Here is a 23,348-nt window from a genome sequence, read left to right on the forward strand (position 1 = left end):
CCTCAAATCGCTTTATAGTGATCGCCATATTGTCTTCAATGTCGGCTCGGCCCCCTCGGCTATTGGTTTTGTTTTCTACTTAATTGGCGAGGATGATGGTGAGAGATAAGCGAGTTTGTGACTGTGTGACATCTCCAGACCAACGACAAACGAAAAAACTACCCCAAATGTAAAAAATGAAGACGAACAACAAGACGGTAATATATACAGAGCTCAGCTAATGTGCGACTTGGCTCATGAAAGTGTCACATGATCCCCCCAGCTTTACATAAATTATGATATCAGTGATGCCAAAAATAATTGGCTCCCATGAGTCATGTGACCAGACGATTTCGACATCATTGGCACCACTTTTGATTTAGAAGCTACAGCTGAGTTTTTTGCGAATATTGTATTAAATCTGTATTAAGTCTGTACCTTGTACAATATTGTATTTTCTTAATAGTTATATTAAGTGATAATCATTTTATAAAAGCAATAAGACACTGGTCAGACCGCACTTAAATGTATCATTTTGGTAGTAACTATATTTACAGTATAACACAGTTTTATTTTAAATACTCATAAAAAAAAATATCCGTATTGCTGCTTGCAGTGTTTCTCATGGGTATTTGCTTTGAAAATGACAAGAAAACAACAAAAAGAAAAGTTCAGGGGGAGGAAATGAAAACCGCCCAGTCTGATAAGAGACTGACCATGATTTGAAAAGGCAGAGAGATCATAAACTGGTCAAGAGGAGCCATGGGCTGCACCAGCATTGGAGGAATCTGTCAGAGTAATATCTGCATCTGTCAGGGCAGATACCTGAAGGATAAATGTCGGGGAGAGAAATCACGCCAGTGTTGTGTGCCAGGTCTGATTTTGCACTTTCTGACTAGATGCACTGTTCATTGGTTTCTTTGAACTAAATGAGACAGACTAACTCCTGTGGTCTTTTTCAGCTGCAGCGTGGAGTGCTCTGTGTGCTGGAAGTCATCATAACCGACTGAGAGCTTGTGACAGCTATGGCTGTGGTGGCTTTAACTCCAGGAGGTATTTTAGAAACAGCTTATCCTGAGACATCTTCCATTTATATCTTAAAAATAAATAAATAAAAACCTGAAATGCCACAAGTTACAAAGCATATCTTGGGATAACTGGTGACTTTGAACTTATTTTATTGCATAGCAATCATTTATGTAATGAGGTATGAGAAACTGTGCTATATTGTAAAAATTAACCACAACTAAAGGGCGTTAGGTAGTGCATGCCGTGGATATTCATAAACAACACAACCTTAAGTGCATTATTGCTTTTATAAAACAATCACTACCTATTTAAAAATATATAATTAAAGAGTTTCTCAAGCTACGGGCACTTTTGGTCCTGTAGACACTTCGGAAACACTTTATTTTAAGGTGCCCTTTTTACATGTTACATGTATTTACTATTATAATAACAATTAATTATACATAATTACATGTAAGTAACCCTAAACCAAATCCTAACCATATAGTTAATTCATGTAATTAATTCATATGAGTCAGTACTTAAACACTGTAACAAGGACACCTTAAAATAAAGTGTAACTGACATTTCTAGATGAATTCTCTTAAAATGGAATCGTAACCTTGATAAACAACGGTCATATATATATATAAATATATATAGGGGCAACATTTTTCAGTGTGGTGGCAATGAAGTCACAACAGAGGGACATGATAAACTGATTTTTGCTTCATATACCTGTTTTATTTTGTGAATTTTAGTGCAGCTGAAATGCTCTGATAACCAATCAGAAGTCAGGAACAGAACAATTTTATATTTGTTTTATGAAAGCAATAAGGCACTCAAGATAAACTGTCAATATAGTCACAAATGCAGAATTCTGGCATGAAATTCTAGATGGCGCAGTCTGATAGAGCTAACTCAGTATGACATAATGACATCATTATCACATGGCACAGCTGATTGGTTCTCTCCTGTATCAGTAGCCAAAGAGCTCGCTGCTCAACATTCAAGTACTTGGCTAATGCTTACTGTAGCAGTGCGCTCCAGAAACCCTTCCCCAGCTCCACCTGTATAGATCTGCTGCATGGTGATCATGTATGCTATGGGGGTTATTCATATGTGTTATATGTGCAGCAGCAGTATTTCTCACATGCTCACAGCAGCAGCGTTGCAGATCTATTCCACCAAGACCAAATATATTAACATTGCCATGTACACTACCATGCAAATCACTCCGAGAGTTGTCATGACAGAACTTCTTTTGTCACAACTATTGTCAAAGATTGTCAAAAATCGTGACTTCTGTGGAACACAAAAGATCTTTTTGTCCATACAATAGAAGTCATTGGTCACCACAAAATAAAAATTAAAATAAAACCATTCTACAAAATATCTTTTGTGTTCCAAAGAATAAAGAAGATCATACATAAATGATGGAATTTGTCATTTTTGAGTTAACAGCACTCTTTAGTGGTAACTATATTCACAGTATAACACAGTTTCTTCATTTAATTGCTCAAAAGTGATTTTGTTTTTACGATCATTTTGTATAAAGTTAAAATATATGCTTATATTGCTGTCAAAGTGCAGAGACAACTATAAGTAAGCCATTCATAGTTTTATTTCCATGAAAAGTGTAAACACTGTGCTCCTGTGGAGCTATCGAAACATTTCTCTGTTTAAGTGTTTTCCAGAACAGTAACTTATTCTTGCTTCGCCTTTGCTTTTTGAGCCAAATTATTTATCTTGTGTCCTCAGTGATGGGAGGATATTGTGTGTTCTGATTATGGCATTGTCAATGCTCCTTTATCGGGAAACATGGGGGTCCTGTTGGGAGAGCAGTGGGAGACTCCATTCAATATGATGGTGTCAAACTCTATAACAAAGGTATATAAGTATCTAGGCACATTACATGTTTAATGACTTGACACATGCATTTTACACTAGTATTAAACTAGAGATACTTATTTGTCTTTGACCCATAGTTATTAATTTATCTTTCCTCAGTGCATTGTGTGAAGATCTTCAACCTCCATCCGTATGTTTACTTTGGCTCTGTAGTTCAGGGAGAGACCTGTTACCCCTACAGGAGCGTTTCTCTGGCATCACCTCACACCTGGAGCTTCAGATGTGTGATTGCTCTGATCCCTCGCCCTTCATATGACACACGTTTATGCATTTAATCAGGGTTTAAATCAATGCATTCAATCAGTTAAACCAATTCTTAATGCTTTCATTAGGACTTATAGTGCATGGCATTAAAAAGCATGACAAATTGACTGTTTTTAAAGGCAATAAAATAATATATACTGTATGTAATCCTTTCATGAAGTAAATATTTCATGAAAATGAAGTACCACAAGATGGCAGCATGAATCTACAGGACAATAGGAAAATAACAATAAAATATTTTATTATTGTTGTTTTTGTTATTATTATCTTCAGAATTACAACACACCTTCTCATTCACGTCATTATTTTTTTTCATATCTGAATGATGTGAAAGTAGGCATCTCAGACTATGAACTACAAATAGATTTGAATTTAAATAGTTTATAGTAGTTTCAAATTAAGACATTTGTGTTTTGACATCCATGTTTGCAATTACATCTCAATTTTTTATTTTCCAAATGGTAACTACCACACAGAGAGACTGACAACATGACAGCATCCCACCATATGGCATTTACTAACGCTTCTAGCATCAGTTGTCTTCTCATGAACCGTTTTTATTTTTATTGGCTGACTATAGTTTTACTTGTAAGAGATATGTGCTCTCTCAATCTCAAAAATGTACAGTTTGTGTCACATTGCTTGTTAATTTGTTGTACAGATAAATATTTATAGGGCTTACCTTTGAAGTCAGCCCCCAAAAAATGTGTGCAATTGATTGTGAGTAAAGAATTTGAAATACAAAAAAAAATCATATTATGGTGTTTGGTATTCCTACTGTTACACAGCTAATATTTAATGCAAAAAAAATAAATAAATGTTTTTTTTGGCCACGAGCTCCATTACGGTGCCCAGGAGGGGTCGTCTTCGTTTTATTTAGTTTTGTCGTGGCCACGAGATATTAATATGTGGGAATGTAATATTAACTCATGGGAGCGTGATATTATGTCGTGGCCACAAGATCGTTTTGTTGAGGCAACGACATATTTTTCTCGTGGCCATGAGTTTAATGCATAAAAAACATACCTAAGTGACCATAGCAACCCGAAATTATCAGAGATGGATAAAACTTTTTTATTAACATTAAACATTTCATTTAATATTTGTATATTATTATTATTATGTTATATTAACTTGTTAGGGCTATATTTTTATATTTATTTCATATAAATATAACATTTTATTATTTCCCCTTTCAATTCGTGTATAGCTTTACCTAATTAATGTTCTGCATAATTATGTTATTTGCTACCATATATTTTACAAATACTGTAAACGCCTGACAATTATGCCAATACTTTATGATTGTAGGCTATTTATGCCTGCATGATGATAAATGAGCGTGTTGTGTTTTCATTTACAAATGAAACTATGTGCAACATTCATTCCTCTACGAAACACTAGGCAGTAGCTATAATATCAATAATTATTAATTAGCAGAAAAAAAAGAAATATATGTTAAATTCTGCATTTCCAATAGGCTATCAATTCTAGTCAGCTTAATCAAAGCTTTATGTCGCGCATTTACAGTAGTCTTATTTACAGAACGTTATGTAAAGAGATCGAATTGAAATAAAAATATATATTAATAGGCTAATAATAATGATGATAATGATAATAATAAAAACAGCTAATAATAATATACAGATATTAGAGAAAAAGACAGTCAGTTAATGGACACACACAGCTAGTAAGATTGTGGGATGGATAAAAATGTTTTCTTATAGGTCTATTTTATTTTATGTACTTTATGTAACATTTAGCCTATTCATGATACACTTCATTCGAATGCTGTGTACATCGCGTGCCATGCCTACAGTCCGGTAGCCTATGGTCAATATAATAATATTTTATAATAATTTAATATATTTTAATATTTCTATAATAATGTCTTAATTCAAAATAAAATATTAATGAATCCATCTCTGATAATTCCGGGTTGCTATGGTCACATAGGTTTGTTAATGCATTAAACTCGTGGCCACAAGAACAATATGTTGTTCCCATAACATAAGGATGTCATTACCTCGACAAAATGATCTCGTGGCCAAGACAAAACTAAGTGAACCGAAGACGTCCCCTCCCGGGCACCGTACTCTAAACTGCAATAATTGTGCGCTTCCCCTTTAAATCGTCCCGCTGGGTTGGTCTCAGAATCGTACTATGGCGAGGGGTTAACTCATGAATATTAATATAGTCTTCTGGCATTCCCAGTAATCGTCAAGTCACGTAGCCTAATTAATATTCATAAGATAATCACTCACCATATTTGGAATAATTAATTCGGCAGCTAGAAAACGCTAATTTACCAAAGTCCACCTTTGAGCCAATCAGTTAAGGTTATTCGCCGAACGTCGTATTTAATATTCATGAGCCACGCGTTCCCATAGTAAGATGCGCGACCGCGTTGGGCTTTAATTAAATAAGAGTCGGTGAGCTGGGATAGGCTGGGAGTTCTCTCGGTCCAGACTGCAGGAAACCCGACGTGGACTATAAACCCGCAGAAACAAGCGAATGACCAGAAGTCAATGCGGAGAACTTGATCAGATTGTCTGCCGTGGGTCTGAACGCTACATTGTATCAAAAACTCTGAGATTATTGCAACATGCCACGGCGGACTGTACTAGAAGTAACTGTTCAAGACGTGCAAAAGAGAAGAAACCCCAACAAACACTATGTAAGTTGACATCTGTAAAGATCTTTAATGAACTTTTCCTCCTAATGAAAGTGTTTAGTGCTGTATGTTTGAGGTTGTTTCGCTGGTTTGTCTGAACAAAGGCTGGAGATGCGATCAGGAGGATCAAGTTACACATGAACTCGCCAAAAGAGTATTTGTGTTCAACTATGATCGAGTATCAAACACCTGAAGTGTCCGACAGCTGTGGCTTATAAATCATCTATACTGCAGTATCAGGCTCAATCCAGATGTTTTCACATCTGCACCAGTGTAACAAAGACAGTCCATTAGTAGCTCAGCTTAGACACACACACAAGCATATGTGCTTATATCTGTGTATATATCATAAGTGAGATTTGTGTTAGTTTTGAGAGTGGTAGAGTGTTTACTAACTGCTGTACAAACTTATCTTGCGTACTTTGCTGAGCTGCTGTGTTTCTCAAGGCCTTTTGTCCTGTTCACCACACCCTTAAAGTTAAAACACCCTTCAACACCCGTAACCCCGCTCTGCAGCTCTCTACTGGCCTGGGATCTGTTATTAAACGCTGTTTTGGCCGCCGTAGCTTTAGTTTTTCCAGTCTTCAAAAAGCCAAAGTTTTGTGTTTTTGATTTAATCTTTATTTTTTTTTAAGTTTTTGAAACTTTAGAAGGTTTTCTAGACGTGCTTTTTTGTTTCTAGTTATCTTTTTGGACGTGCTTATGCTTTATAGAAACTGGTTCATTCATATGAGCATTACACAGGAATGTGAAGAGAATTATTATTTGAGATGCAGCGATGCCGATATTGATAGTTGATGAACTGCTTGTTTCAGCTGATGTGGTTATCAGTAATTCTACTTTTTGTGTTTTTTTACACTTTTAACTGGAGCAGCTTATTACCACAGAAAATGTAAATATAAATATAAACCACTGGCTTGACACAAAACAGACATCAGCTTATAAACTCTACAGCTCAAGGTTGTCCGTTTGATTTGTGCTCAATATTTAGACCTTTTTATTTCCTGTACTTGCTGATTTTCACTAAACCTGTCGAATATATGCCCCAGTCATATTTCACTCCCAAATCAAATGATTTATGAAAATAAATAAGTAAACAAAATGGTTTTATTCGTTGCATTTCATTTAATTGATGCTAAAAACATTCAAATATGTCATTTAAAATAATTAGTTTTCTATATTACAGTAGTACTCTGTGACTTTTACAGTAATGAGCGTCTAACTAAAATCTTATTGTGAATATTAAAAATAAAACCAATGACAAAGGATAGTTTAGATATGATTTTAAGAATTTTTTTATAGGGAAATCTGCTTAATTGGCATTCAAATAACATTTAAGTGTATTTATGTATATATTATTTATTTAATTAATTTTAAATGGCATTTATTTATTTATTAAATCTCCTGGTTTTAAGCAGAAATAACAGTGTTTAAAACACAATGGTGCAATTATGGGTTCCTTTTTGATGAACAGTGCTTGATCGCAGAAACTATTTGGATGTGATTCATGAAAAAACACAAAAAACAGGGATATTTGAATAAGAATGCCAGCACTGAACTTTTAATGTACATATTTAGAAATACAAAGTAAAAATACAGAAAATAACTAAATGAACTGAAATACTTTTTTAACTTTTTGACTGACTATAAATGTATTTATATAAATGACAGGCCCCATGAGGTTTGAAGTATTTTGAACCCATTTCAAACATTTTGAACGCCTTCTTTCCCGATCAGTTTGTAATATCTTATTCATAGTGCTTGTAAGGCTGAAAATAAAACCTATAACAAAGGCTAAAAAGTAAATGTGTTTCGGCGTCATGAAAGAGTGATGGCAGTGACAGTATTGCTCCAACTATAGATGATGTCATCTCATGCTGAGGATATATACATAGCTAGCAACTGTTGACCTGCACCTTTATGAACATTAGAGCTAAAATTATAACATAATATTATTCCACTCGGAAGAATCTGTAATGCATGCTTTAGTATGTCGGTTGGAAAATGTACATCAGCATCTACTGTCAGAAATGGGAAATGCATGCCATCAGAGCAGAAGTGAGGCTGGAAAATCCCCCTGAAATCACACCAGCATGAATGCATCTGACTGTCATTTTTATCCACAGTGCATATGAGTTATGCATTTTGCCAGTATGTGTGTTCCTGGGAATCAGATAATGACCTTGATTTGGTCGTGGCATGTTGAGCTCCAGGAACACAAGCTGGTATGACGTCCACATCATGAGCTTATTTTAGTCTTAATTCTGCTTCTGTATTTTCATACTGCATTTTCCAGTCAGTATGCATCAGTCAGTTTTGAATAATAAAGCCACCAGTTTACGTCATTCACAACAAAACAGCACATGAACACAAAAGCTGCCCGTGTGCATTGTTGTCCCTCCTGTGATCCAGGTTTCAGAGAGTCATTGTGAACATCATTAGCAACACTAGTGTTGCTCTGGCAGAATGCATTGCAATAAGGCAAGTCGATTACTATAAACATCACTAATAGCCTCTATAAAACACTGGATCGAGTCACACTGATCAATACAGGACCCTTGATTAGAGATGTGTGGGAAATCAACATTATATTCTTTGAGAAAATCAAGTATTGCTGTATTGCTTAAACAGACAGGCCCTTTCTCCTTCGAACAAAATTCTCCCTTCCCCCTCTACTACAGACGGAGGAGGGAAAAGCAGACTTAACGTCAGAATGGTTTTCATTTTAACTGTTTAAGGACAGATAAACAAGAACTGTCCGCTAGAGCTGTTGAATGTGAAGCTGATCTAAGACAAGCATCACTATTATCATGTTTGCTCATATTTAGGGTGAACTAAAAATCGAATAATCGAAATAAAACCAAAATTGCAATATGTCTTCATGCAAAAGCTGCAATTTTGATCAATAAAACATAAGTGCAGCGTGTTTCAGAGTGTTTTTACACGAGCGGCTCTGCATCTGCTCTCAGTTTGGGTCACTTTAACATGACTCTGGGAAGGAATGCAACATGCACCAGTTATCTTCCCATACTTGGAATAGGTTTTTATCGGCAAGAGAAGCTTTTTTTTTTTGTCAAAATAACCATTTGATGGTTCAAAGTTTGAAAATAAAACATAAAATACAATTATAAATATTTTTTTCTCAATTTTATGGTGAACTATTACAATCTAATTTAGTTTTTTAGTTTAATTTTTTATATTTTAAAAATAATACTAATTTCTTATTATTAATAGTCATATTTATATTAATATTATATATAATATTGATACATAATGACAATGTTTGTTCACAAAATGTCCACTTTGTTATTTCTCTCATGAACACATCAAAGACATATTCAGTGTGTAACAACGTAAATTATAGTCAAAGCTTCAATATGGATTCAGATGAGATGCACAGAGACACATTTAGGACACATTTCTGGTGCTTCTGCATTCTTTTTGAAGCTTGAAAGCTCCAGTCTTCATTGAAGTTGCATGGAAAAGAGCACAAAGTACTGGTTTGGAATGATGAGGGCCAATAACTGATGTAGTTATCTGAATTAAATGAATAGAGTTGTGTGTGATAATTGTAAATCTGGGTTAACGCTCACTTTTTCTTTACTCTAGGTTTACATTATCAAAGTGGCTTGGTCTGATGGCAGCACTGAGATCATTTTCAGGCGCTACAGCAAATTTTTCGACCTTCAGGTGAGTTTTGTACTAATTCCAGTATAATCCTGTGATGATAAACATGCCAATCCTTTAAGCTTTAAGCCACAACCCAACATTATATAATAATTGTACATATGCTTTTAAAAGCCAAGCAAATTCATTTTGCAAAAAATTGTCGCCAAACACACAAGTACCATCCCACATAACATACACATAAAGAATATGACAAATACTGATGAATAATCAGTATAAGGTAGGGCTATTAAATAGCATTCACAAACTAGTTTTTGTTAATACAGTGAAGTTAGTAAGTTGGTATGAGCCACCACTTTTTTTTTTTTTTTATTGGTACTTTTTGGTAATTTCAAGACTTGCTATACTAATTGCCCCTTCGCCGGGAGTTTGATTGATCTGACCAATCATAATGCAAAATCTTCCATTTTTGTCTGACAAACCAATCAGACAGGAGAGTAGATTAATGTCAGTGGACTTGAACTTGAAAATGTGTATCAGTACCTCCAGGATTCTGCGATTGCTGAATTTATCGCAAAATCAAGCAAACTCCGCAATTTTCGCAAGAGCTCGCACATTTTCGTAATTGCCGCAGATTTTGGGCTTAGGCGCGTCTCGAGACGTCATCACAACGCACATTCAGTCAAAGAAAGGTTGTTTCTCAGTTTGAAAAATATAAGGAACAGCCTTGCGTTCTCATCATGCCCGATTTACAAGAGCTACAGGACAAACGAACCGAAAGAGGAACGAATCCACGCTACGCGGCGCAGACGTTTATCTGCTCTCGATCACGCGACAGCGTTACACACAGCGCTGGGAGATACAGAGAAGAAAGTAGTCTCAATAACATCTCTGTCAAATCTTGTGAGAAGCATTCAAATTCAGCGCAGAATTCTGTTAAAGCTACGGATATCAGAACAAACGCCACTGATGTGGAAACCAGGAAAAACATGGTTCAATGAAGACAAATCTCCACCATTCCCCACGGATTTAACATAACTACAGGAACAACCTCTAATGAGTGTTTTTAAACTTTTCCCAGCACTTCAAAGCTTTAAGTATTACTGAATTTGAAAGTTATTTTTTAATGTGATGACATTTATTTGTTCATCCTTCATGGGTTGCCTCCATTTATAAAACTAAAAGTTTCTCTCTCTCTCTATCTCTCTATCTCTCTCTCTATCTCTCTCTCTATATATCATTTTTTTTTAATCAAATTATATTTAGACATTACGAATGAGAGTACTAAAAGTTAATTTTATCTGCATCTCAACTACCCAGACAGCGCAAGTAAATCTGCTAAAGATCTGGGAAACATCTGCTTTATAATCTGATAAACGTCTCGGAAGCAGTTTTCCATGCATTCTAATAAATGTCTATTTGACATCTGACAGGAAATGTCTTAGAGAGACGTATATTGCAGATGAGCAAACACCCTAAAAAATAGGTCTTGCATATGTAAATGCAGACATGAACTAGACATCTCCGAGATGTACATGTGCGATTAGAGCGTTTACTGTCAGGTGCTGGTGTCACCTTCTGTACAACTTAATGCCACTGGTGCTGGTGTCCTCAGATGTTAGTCTGGAGCCCTTCGATGCTTCTCAAAGTCAGAAAAGTTATAACAATGTTAGAAGAATGTTGTCCATGGTATATTTTCACTGCAAAACAATAAGAAATGCAGCAAATATCACTGCATATTTTGAGAAAAGCCGCAGCAAAATCAGTCATTTTAGGCCGCAAAAATCAGAAAAAAGTACCGCGAAATCCTGGAGGGACTGGTGTATTGACGTCTTTCCGCAGTTCAAACTAGATACCTTCTGATGTTCATTCATGTTTATTCATGTTTAAGAGGAAGAGATGATCGGTTCATGTGCCACTTGAACTGAGGCGCTACAGAGATTTGTCACGACACATTAAAGAGACACAAAATGCTATTTATTGTATGAATTTCTGCTCCGTTTCTTTTGCACTTTTTTATGATGAAGTGATAAACAGTGTTGTGCTGCTGCATTTGAGCGTAGAATAGAAGAGTGTGTGCTGTGAGCACAAGAAAACGGCTGACGGGACAGGAAAGTTAGTTTTACTGAGGTGAGAGAGGCTTTTTATATCATAAGACGCAAAGATAACATTATAATGATGACACTGACAAATAGCCTGACTCCTAACATCTCATCTGATACTGAATTGGAAGATATTGAAAATGTGTTTCAAACTGCATTTGACAGAAGTCTCATCTTCTGACGTGATGCCTTTCAAAATAAAAGCCTCCCATCAGAACAACATAGAAAGACATGTGTTGTTGTTTCTTTGACCGCACGCTCCGCCACCAACTCATAACTGTCTTGAGAAACACTGGTGATGAAGCAATGCCTTGGATTGGCAATATTTAATTGTCTGGTCTGTTTGCTTTGTCATATGAAGAAAAATGTATAAAACACAATGATATTGAAAAAACTAAAAGTCTGCACTGTATGGTTGTAACCTCCAGATTGCTTAGTCTGATGTTTGGACGCTTTATCATCATAGTCACTGATGATTGGGATCTGCTGTCTAATCTAATCTAATTGTGCCCTAATTAACCCATATCATGGGATTTATTTCATTTGTCAATTAATTGTCTTTTGAAATGACACTGAATTGACAAATATTGATTTATAAATTGTCATTAATCCATAAATGAGTTTGCATATTTAATCTATTGACAGTGATAATTCATATTAATAATATAAAAGTAAGATCAGAAGGCTCTTGAGTTCAAGACTTGAAATAAATGACTCAAAGTTCAAAGCACTAAACTTCAAGGCTTGTCCAAACTTCTCTGAACTTCTTGTGAGATGACGGTGTTCAGTTGTGCTGAATCGTCCTCTCTATAGCAGCCAAACCTTGCAAACAGTTTATAACGGAAACCCACTATTATTAGAAGCACTACGCACAACTGAAGCTATTCACCAAACTTGCACGAATGGTCAGAAATCCCCACGGTGAGCTATGCCACAGCTTCCTGAAATGTTACCGGATCTTTTCTCTGCAGGGCAATTCCACAGGAATATGAACCATATGGGAAAATACAACCTCTTCAAATAGTGAACTCATAGGTCTATAAATGTTTCCTATAATGTTTTTTTAATAAATATATTTTTATATAATTTAAGATTTTTTTAATTTACGATATTTTGTTATAATATCATAATATATTTAGCACAAGAGGTGTGCATCAGTATTAATTCTTACCTTGATTGTCAGTTTTTTTTAATATATTTTTAAATATATATATTTTTACATAAAAAAAACACAGAGACACAAAGCCAAGTAAAGAAATTACATTTCTTCATATTATTCCACCTAAAAAAAAAAGAAGAAAAAAAGCCATTTACTAGTGAATGGGGCCAATCCATAAACATTAAAATACTTTTTTAAACTCTTAGCCGCAAGACAATATACATGTTAACATACAGATATATATATATAATTTTAAGATTTGAGGTACACTACAAGCGCGCATATACTACAGTTAAGTGCACTTCTTTTTTTTTTTATAGGATCTCTACAAATAAAAATGTGGATGCCTACTCATTCATAATTATTTTTTATTACACATTTGACACTATAGCACTATACAATGCCACAAATAAGGGAATTATGTAGTGAAAAAAGTTGCATAACATCAAAACTCTAGTATATTTAAGCTGCTGCTTTTCTAGATTCCCGCTCACAGTCTAGACATCCTTTCAATCCTTCACCCAGCCAACCAGTTTTGTAAAGATATTCATATAGACACAAATTATATCTAGCCACAAAACATGTTTAATGTTAAAGCATGTCTGTTTTTTAGATGGTAATAAACATGAATTGAGCTGCATGTCAGCCGCTTAGTTTTGCAAACAGCTGAAGTTTAGCTGAACACGAGCTCAGGAGTGGCTCTCAGACATATGGATGTGATTAACATGCGTGGATTCCAGAGAGATCCGTGTCTGCTCGTCACATCAGACAGATGCTGTCATGCAGGGAGGCTTTTCTCTTTGTTCAGCACAAGAAGAGCTGACTGTATGGATTCATCATAAAGAAGACATTTACTGGAGTCGTGTTCTTGACTTGTTCTCTTCTCAATTCCTCACATCCACGGCTGTTGTTCTGATTAAGGGCTGATTTACACCGGGTCTAAAGAAGCACTCCAGTTCGAGAGCGGTTTGTGAATGAGACTCTGTTTTAGTTGTAGTTAGTTGACCCAAAATCATAATTTTCCCATTTTCATGTCACTCCAAACCTGTAGGATGTTTTTACTTCTGTGGACCACAACATGAGGTGTTTAGCAGAATGATGACGCTGCTTTTTTCCACAAAAAAAACAGCAACTTTTTTTTTTTCCCACTATTTTTCAAAATATCTTTTTACACACAAAAAATGAACAGCGCATTTGAAAAATAGGCCTGCAACAAACAATTATTTTGATGATTGATTAATCTAGCAATTATTCTATAATTATTATTCTTTGTATGCTGTCTTTTTTATTTTTTTTATGCATTTAGCAGATGCTTTTATCCAAAGCGACTTACATTGCATTCAAGTTAGTTTTTACATTTGATCAGCTTTTGCATAAAGAGTTATATAAATAAACATGACTTTACTGAAGTGCCGATTGCAGATCTTGTGCAAACATCCACATCACTAAGATCAGATGCTTTCTTAACTGCTGTTTTCTCACCACTGTTATATTTGTTGTGTGTGTCTTTATTTCAGTTCAAGCGGCACGTGAACCGATCATCTCTTTCTCTTTACTAGTTAAAGCACAAAATAAACATGAATGAACATCAGAAGAGATCTTGCTTCAACTGCAGAAAGACATCAATACATACCATTTTTCAACGTCAATGATTGGTCAAATCACCTGTCTGTCAAACTCCCTGTGAAGGTTCAATTACATGACAGTCTTGTGCTACAGCGCCACAGTGGCCAAACAGTGTTATTGCAGGCCCTTACATTAGCTCATATGAGATCAAACGACTATTCGACAACAAAAATAATATATATATATATAATTTTTTTTTGTCGACCATGTTGATAATGTCGACTAATCATTTCAGACCTATTTGAAAAATTTCATTAAAAAGTAGTGATCGACCGATATTGATTTTTTATAACCGATACCGATACCAATTATTTGCATGTCTATGTGCCCGATAACCGATATGCAGAACCGATATTTATTTACTGTTATAAAGTAAATAAATGACTGCGTGAAGTAAGTCCATACTTCACTTTGGTTTTTCCTCCTTTCAGTCATCTTAACAAACATTTTTTTGAGAATTAGCAGTCTTTCATGCAGGGCTCTAGACTCATTCTTCCCACTGATTTCACTTTTGCGCACGAGCACATAATTTGGTTGCAATTTGTTTTTTTCATTTGATTAATCAATGCATGCTGATGAACTTTTATCATAGTTTATAGTTATATGGTAACGAAAGTTTTCAACATTCAACTCGTTCTTTTTCATCGGTATTATTTGTGATTTATATTTTGTGAACAGGAATTCCTTTTTTTCGTGCGCTTTTTACTTTCAAATTTGCGATCTTGGTGTCACATTTTACAAGAAAAGATCATTGTCTGTTTTGCTTATATCTATACACCTTTAACTTTTTAAGACTAAAACAAAAGATGGATTCATTGTTATTCTTAATTAAAAAGCGCAACAACAATAAAACAGTAAGTTGACAATGACAAACTCTTACATAACATTTATCAACAAAAACGAATAAGACAAGGCATGGCATAGGACACATCACATGATGTACTATATACCTAGTATATTACAGAATGTTTAGCAAACTCTGAGGAAGCAAATAAATATTAATATATATTTTTTTTTAATTAAGGAAAGCCTCCATAGCATAACCTGATGTAAACAGCAAAGATAACAAGCTTCTCAAAACGAAAACAAAAAGAAAAGTAAAACTAAACTGGCTATAGCTGACAGGACTTGCATGTTTTTTCTACAAGAATACCACCACGTTCACCTTCTCTGGTTTAAGAAGCGGTCTTTTACTTTAGTTTGAAAACAAATCCATCCGTTGCGCTCCATCCGCGACGCGCACCTTCGCGCTCGTGCTGACGCGGCGAGTATAAACCAGGCTCTACCCACTAAGCGCTCGTGCTGAAAGACCTCTCTTCACGTGATCAGTGAAATCTGACTCCTGCTATAATGTGCTGCGGTTGGCAGCGCGCGCTGTATGAAGCAGACGCTTTGGAGCAGCGCAGACCTGGCACTCGTACAAATGCGACCACGTCAAATTTTAACTCGCAAACAATTACCATTTTGGTCGCAGTCTAGAGCCCTGTCATGTTCAATTTAATCTTCGTATTACAATAATAAAAAACATTTTATTTATAAAAAGCTTTAGCAGCAACACTAATATTAGCAGTAAGCAAAATGAACATAGAAAGTCTAATGTTTTCAAATGGAGAAAATAAAGGAAAGGAGTCATATCAACTTCATTTTTAACTTCATTTTTAAAAACAGTTTTTTAAGCTGTTTAATAGGATAAAGAGTGAAGAATAATTCACTGGATAATGTTAATTCACGGAATAATATTCTCTGGAATATTGGAATATAACAAGCATTGTATTTTATTGCATTTCTCAACTGGCATGCTCTAAATTATGCTGCTGACAGCGCGGTTTATCTATGCCTTTACACAGAACTATAGGCTACTCAAACTGCGATCGATCGCGGAGATAATAAATAATGAATTTCCATAGAGTTGTATTAATTTAGATGTTTATAAACGAAATAATGGTTATATAGTAAGTGTTAATACAATTTAGGGTGCTTCAAAAAAGTGAATCTTGTTAAAAGTTGCATGCGGTGTCCGAGCTGAGCATTTCTTGAGCATCAACCGCTGAGTGAACTGCAATATGAAAGCGGCTTCACGAGACTAATGATGAGCATATAGACAACAGAGAGAGAATTACATTCAATGCTTTTCTTTCCAACATGCAATCATTCATGGCTGTATTATTTAATTCATGCAAAGTTACGTCTTTATTGGGAGAGGACTTGACGGATTATCTATGTGACTCCGACTTCACGAGACTAATAGACCACAGAGAGAATTAAATTCAGCGCTTTTATTTCCACCATGTGCTAATTCATGGCTGTGTTATTTCAGGCAAAGTTATAGCCTATCTTTATAGGGACAGGGCTTGACAGAGTATCTTATTTATCATATTTCTTAGAGCCAAGTTGCATTTAAACTATATATCAGGCATTTATGTAATACATCTAATTTGTGCATTAATGCCTGTAATATTAAATAGTTTACTAACTACAGCAAATCAAGTACCTGCACGCCGTTGCTGTCTCGTCTCCCCTCAGATGCGCTGCAATTGCGATCCTGCGCGCAATTCTGAAAATGTCCACAAGATGGCGGTGTTTATCGGGGAATCCGATATTACAAAACCGATATTCGATTATGGAAAAATGCTTAAATATCGGGAAAAATATCGGTAAATCGATATATCGGTCGATCTCTATTAAAAAGGTGTACACTCGCATGAGATGAAGAATCCAGACAAATCAGTCTCTAGAAGAAGCTGCTTTATTCTCCTTGAGGGGCCACCATGTAGATGATGCATTAACGGAGTTACTACTCACTTCTCAAGCATACACATTAATGTACGTCTAAACAGAACAAGCAAACTAAATAACAACGGACACAATACTAAAGGCAACAGATCAACCACATAGTCCAGAGTGACAGTATTGCTCAGTATTTACTTTAAATAGAGAAGCCAGGACATTGTGCTACTTCTCCTTTTGTGCTTTATGGCAGGAAAAGTAAGTAAATTATGACACAATTTCTGGGTAAATGATTCATTTAAAGGGATAGTTCACGCAAAAATGAAAGTTGTGTCATCATTTACTCACCCTCATGTCATTCCAAACCTGTATTACTTCATTTCTTCTGTGGAACATAAAACAAGATATTATGAGAAATGTCTTATATTTTCCATACAGATGAAGTCAGCAGTAACCAAAACTGTTAGCAGCATTTTTCGTAATACACATTTTCATGTTTGGGTGAACACTTTAAAAGGACTGCTTTGTGTTTTCTGGGCAGTGTGTGACCCTGTCAGTGTTGTCAGTGAATGATATGATGATAAGCAGCAGCAGTAATGGTGGTAGAGCAGGAAATTACCATTGTTCCCATCAGGATACCTGTCACAGGATGCGTAAATCTCAGCGAGGATTTGACCATAAAAATCAATTCTTCCTTCCTTTTCCAACCTAATGCTATTTCACCTAGAGTTTGAAGAGCAAAAACAGACAAGAAAATCACACTGTCATGACAAGTAATTTCAGGCAATCTTGAGGATATTTTCACTTCTTATCAAAATGTTCAATGAGTAATCAGAAAACCTCTTAAATATTACTAAAGTTTTCACAGTTTTTCAACATTTAACGGTAATGTTCTTGAAAAACAAACCAAACCTGATTTAACACACTGTTACACAGCAGCTTTGTTTAGAACTAGTTTAGTTTAAATAGACAAAGTAACTGGCTATATTATATTATTATATATATTTAAATCTGTGGACCATTACACCATTCTGTACTTCCGTTTGTTTTGATGGCCTTGCAGTTATTCTAAAATGTGGAAAACTGTAAAGTATGAGTAGGTGTGTCCAAGTTTTGACTGGTAGTGTGCATACTGTTTGTGTAATTCTAATATGTAAAATAGTGCCATTACAATGAAGGCTATTTATGTAACTCACTGGTCCACTGCAGTCTATCTAATGCCCACATGCATTGTACTGGAGAACACTGGACTGTGAAGTCCTGCATTATGAAGCTGTCAAGTTTTATTTGATAAATGTGGATACAGTTATGTGGAGCAAAAAAATGAAATTTCAGAAAAGTCTTTATGCAGCTCATTTATTGTGTTTTATCTGTGTGCCGTCATTCTGATGGTGCTGAGTCACAGTAGAAGACTTAAGCTTAATAAATGAGCCGACGACAGTAAAAGCTTTGTCTGGCAGAATGACGTATCCCCTTGCTTCATCGTTAGTCTCGAAACAGACATGAGCGAGAACTAAGGCACCATTAAGGTTCAGCGCATGTGTGCATTCCGTTGGTGTTTACAGCAAAAATTTTTGTGAGCTTTTTCATTATATCTGTTGCTTTTATTTGTTTTATTAGACAATACATATGTCATTTATTTAAATGCACTTCCAGATCAGACACATGACATCATGCAGTTCCCCTCAGCCTTTTGCAGCTCATTAAGTCGACATTACATTTATGACCAAAATTAATTACACAACATAATTATATGTCCTAAAGTGACCAACCTAGACCTAAAACCTACATTTTTGCAAAACTCCAAAAACATACAATTCACTGCAGTTTCTGGCTGAAATTAATACTAGAGGTCGTAAAATGCTAACAACTTTTGTTCCTTTTTAGAGGAATTTTGATTATGGGGGCAGATTATCAATTAATACACACTTATTTTTGTGTTATTCACAATATGTCCTCAAAACACTTTTACTGTAGTATATGTTTTGTAAACTAATATATTTTGATATTTGCATCATACAGGCTAACCAGCTACATATTTATGGCTTTTCTGATATAGTAAACGTGCTCTGTAGCGCACCCGGTACAGCACTGAACTTGTATAGCAGAGCGATCAAAGACTTGGAAAAACAAGATGAAATGGCATGGTTGCTTTAGCAAATGTGTATTTATCTCACATTTCCTTTTGTTAACAGTATTGTTTAGATTTAGGGTCAAGTTTAGTGTAGGTGGAACATTTTCAAAAGCAATAGAACATTAACCTTTTAACACCACTGATTTCATTGTGTTAAGTATAAGAACCAACTGAATAAAATTTTGCCAGAATCACATTCATCTATATTAATTACAGAATTACTGTTTGAAGAAGTTGCAAAAGTTTTTGAAAATTGTGCAGAAATGTCACCACAGTGAGCTTGGGTTGAAACTGATACCAGTTTTTGTCTCTAGTTAGCCCTGTTAGTATTGCATTATGGGTATACTTGGGCCTTTTATAATGCGATTTATATAGAATACAAATATTAAGAAAAAGAAAAGTAGAAAAAAGATAAAAAAATATAAATGTGCAGGTCAGTATGTTGTTGACATAAATCGTAATATAACAGGAATGTGCAAAAGAATTGTACAGGGTATTTAAATAGCAGCATATGAGGTAGAATATGATTCAGCGCTTTTATTTCCAACATGCACTCATTCATGGCTGTATTATTTAATTCATGTAAAGCCATGTCTTTATTGGTACAGGACATGACGGATTATCTTAGGCTATATGTGACTCTGTGAGTTCGTCTCTATTTCTTAGAGCCAAGCTGCATAAACTAGCCTACATATCAGGCATTTATGTAACACAACTCATTTATGCATTAATGGATGTTATGTAAAAAACTAAAAGTTTACTAATTACAGCAGAGCAAGTAAGTATGCTTTACATGTGCACGCCGTTGTTGTTGTGTCGTCTCCCCTCAGATGTGCTGCTATTCTCAAAGCACCCACAAGATCCGACAATACAAAACCAATATCCGATTATGGTAAAATGCTTAAAGTGCCCCTATTACGGGTAATGAAATGTTCATATTTTGGTTTTGAGTCCCCAATAACAGGTTGACATGCATGCAAGGTCAAAAAACACTTTAATTTTCTTATAATGTGCATTTGTGTTTACCTTATTTGCTCAACGACTCCCAAACGATTTGCTCAACGATTCATTTTTCAATGGTGATTGGTCCGATTGGTTGATTTCATTTAAAGCAGTGTTTGTGAGCGCAGTGCTGCTTTGTGTACAGCCCTTACCGGGGAAACAGCTATTTTTAACGCTCCAAAAGTGGCACCTAGTGGCAAAGAATGAATTTGCATTTTCATTCAGACCAACGTGAAAATCAAGTTGTCCCTGGTCTGCATGCGCAACACGTGGGCGGGCAATATGCTAATATTTAATGTTGATGTCAACATGAAACGGCTTGGGATTCATTTTAAAAACAACTTGTTTCAATGATTCAGAGTCCACTCTTTCTTTTGAGAGACAATAACTTTATACACGGAGCACTTTCAGATTTAAAACTCTGCAGGATGTTTTCGTTCACTTAGAGCTGTGTTACACACTTCATGAAAGGTCATTTTCAAAAATCCTTTAAATATCGGGAAAATTATCGATATATCGGTGAATCTCTACTCAAGACTTTTTGAAGGCAAAGAAATGGAATATTCTTCAATGGCCAAGTCAGTCGCCTGATCTCAATCCATTTTAGCATGCTTTTCAGTTACTGAAGACAAGACTCAAGGTGGCTGCAGTGAAGACCTGGCAAAACATCTCCAGGGACGAAGCTCAGAATTTGGTGATGTCCATGGGCTCCAGACTACAGGCAGTTTCATCCAAGAATTAAAATTCTGCTGATATTTACAATCATGTCACTTTTTCAAAATATTATTGAGCCCCTGAAAATGGAGGTACTTTGTTTAAAATGGCTGTAACTCCTAAATAAATCTTGATTGTTTTATTTCAAATCCATTGTAGTGGTGTATAAAAGCAAAAGCACAAAAACTCAGACAGTGTCCGAATACTTCCGAACCTGACTGTATAGGACTGCTTTGCTGGAAAACGTCGCTCAGCTGATGAATTCAAGCTCTGCTATAGTCATCAGTGCATGAATGTGTAAAATGCACATATGATCTACTTCAACACTAAACTTTGGAAAGGCACAGGTGTGATTTCATTGGTCCACAGCTGCTTTTGGACTGAAATAAGGGCCTGTATCCAAAACACTACAGATGGGAGGAAAATGTTAATTGGTGCCAGGAAATGAAAATAACGTATAGCTGCGAGTGAACGTTACGGGGCATTCAGGACCGGAGTATAAACGGAGGGAAAATGTTCCATTATGTCAGTATGTCTATGTAGAGAAGGCCACGCATTCAGATCAGGAAGGAGGGGGAACGAGCATTTGTTGAATGCATTATAATCAGCAACCTCTGGTGCTTTACTGCAAAATCACATTTAGTTGTGCTTTTTCACTATCCAGTCAATTATTCGAATCCTGCTCTGCATCGAGTTCTACTCACAAATGTTACACTGCAAAACTAAAATGAGTTGCCATTTTTCAATCTTATTGTTCTCCAGATGGAGCTTCTGGATAAATTCCCTGTGGAAGGTGGACAGAAGGATCCCAAACGCAGAATCATTCCCTTTTTACCAGGTAAACATCATTCCCCTTTCTATACATGCATTAAAGTCAATTCATAGTCAACACAAATTCAGTCAATTATTTTGGCACAAACCAATCCAGCAGCAGAATCGAGTGCCTATGAAGCACCATGAGCAAAGATTTCAAGTCACATAGTGAGCGACTGGCATTTAGATGATTGGAAATGCTATCAAATAGCTTTCTCCAGATACTGAAGACCTCCAGCACAATGGTTTGGCTTTATGGCATGTATATACAGAATTAGCTTGGCATCATTTACAGCAAGTCCAGAATGTTACAGTTGATTGGTTTAGACTGAACACCTGGCTGTAATTAAGCAGCCTGGAAGGTTTGTTTGCTTGTGGATCAGACAGTCTACAGGCACCTGAATGTTGTCTTACATACCAGCACTTTACAACCGTTTAACCAGTGTCTCAACTTACTGACACAGCACTTTGTCTACAGTCTACACAGAAACCCCTGTAATTAGCTGAGCCTCATATACACCATTCAGCATCTGAGCTTTGCAAACACACTTGTTAAAGAAGTCTTTGCATTGTATCATTTGTCCATTAAAAACAGATACTGACAGCGGTCTTTAACGAGATATAGAAGGATGATTCTTCAGTTAGGACAACTTGTGTGCCCCATTGATGATTTGGGGTTGGATACAGGGGGAAAACATCATTTTAGTTTAACAAAGATATATTTTAATACTTTAATACCTTTTTCATCTGCTTTAAACATTCATCATGTTCTAGTAAAGAATAAAGATCTGATCTGATCAACCTTTGCATGAATTTTAGTATAATGTGCAATGGTGAGAATTGTTGATATTGTTTATAATGGTAATGACATTTTTCAAATAACTAGACATATTTAATAAATAAATATAAATATTTAAATTAATTACATTTCTAAACTTCACACTGTTAAAAAGTCCCATTTTTCTTCATTAATATAGACAGGAAGTTAAAGAAAAGTCAGATTTTTGTCAAATTTCTCTCTTCGGCACTTCAGCGCTAAAAGTTTATGAATAAAATGTAATTAGTCAAAAGTGCCGGTAATTGAAAATCACTACAGTATTAATTTGTAGCATTAATTTATAATAAATCAAACCCAGAACAAGAAACCAGGATATACAGTAAAGACCGGGAACATGTAAATATATATGTGTGTGTGTGTATGTATGTGTGTATCTCACACACACACACACACAGTGCCTGTAGAAAGTCTTTATACCCCTTAATTTTTTTCACATTTTGTTATGGTGCGTTATGTTAAACTGCTATAAATTTACTTTTTTCTCACATAAATCTACACCCCACTCACCATAATGACAAAGCACAAACCGGATTTATCACAACTTTGCAAATTTATTACAAAGGAAACACTGATAAAATGGCATTGCACAAGTCTTCATACCCTTTGCGTTGACACTTGAAATTTAAGATCAGGAGCATTCCAGTTTTACTGGATCGTCTTTGAGATGTTTCTATACTCCGACTGGAGTTAACCTGTGGTAAATTCAGTTGATTGGACACGATTTGGAAAGGAGCACACACACCTGTCTATATAAAGTTTAACAGCTGAAA

General features: G+C 35.5%; 1 protein-coding gene across 3 annotated transcripts in view; it reads left to right on the top strand.

Annotated features, from left to right (window-relative positions):
- Positions 1-5,578: 5,578 nt before the first annotated feature.
- LOC306856203 (SH3 and PX domain-containing protein 2B-like) overlaps positions 5,579-23,348 on the top strand; it is a 39,424-nt gene continuing 21,654 nt past the window's right edge. For all 3 annotated transcript variants that reach the window (XM_079395308.1, XM_079395307.1, XM_079395309.1), the window contains exons 1-3: positions 5,579-5,839; positions 9,446-9,526; positions 21,690-21,765. In XM_079395308.1, coding sequence (XP_079251434.1) covers positions 5,768-5,839; positions 9,446-9,526; positions 21,690-21,765 — 229 coding nt within the window. In that variant the 5' untranslated portion in view covers positions 5,579-5,767. The remainder of the gene's footprint in view (positions 5,840-9,445; positions 9,527-21,689; positions 21,766-23,348) is intronic.

Source organism: Barbus barbus (assembly GCF_936440315.1).
Source record: "Barbus barbus genome assembly, chromosome: 36".
In the NCBI taxonomy this organism is placed as follows: Eukaryota; Metazoa; Chordata; class Actinopteri; order Cypriniformes; family Cyprinidae; genus Barbus; species Barbus barbus.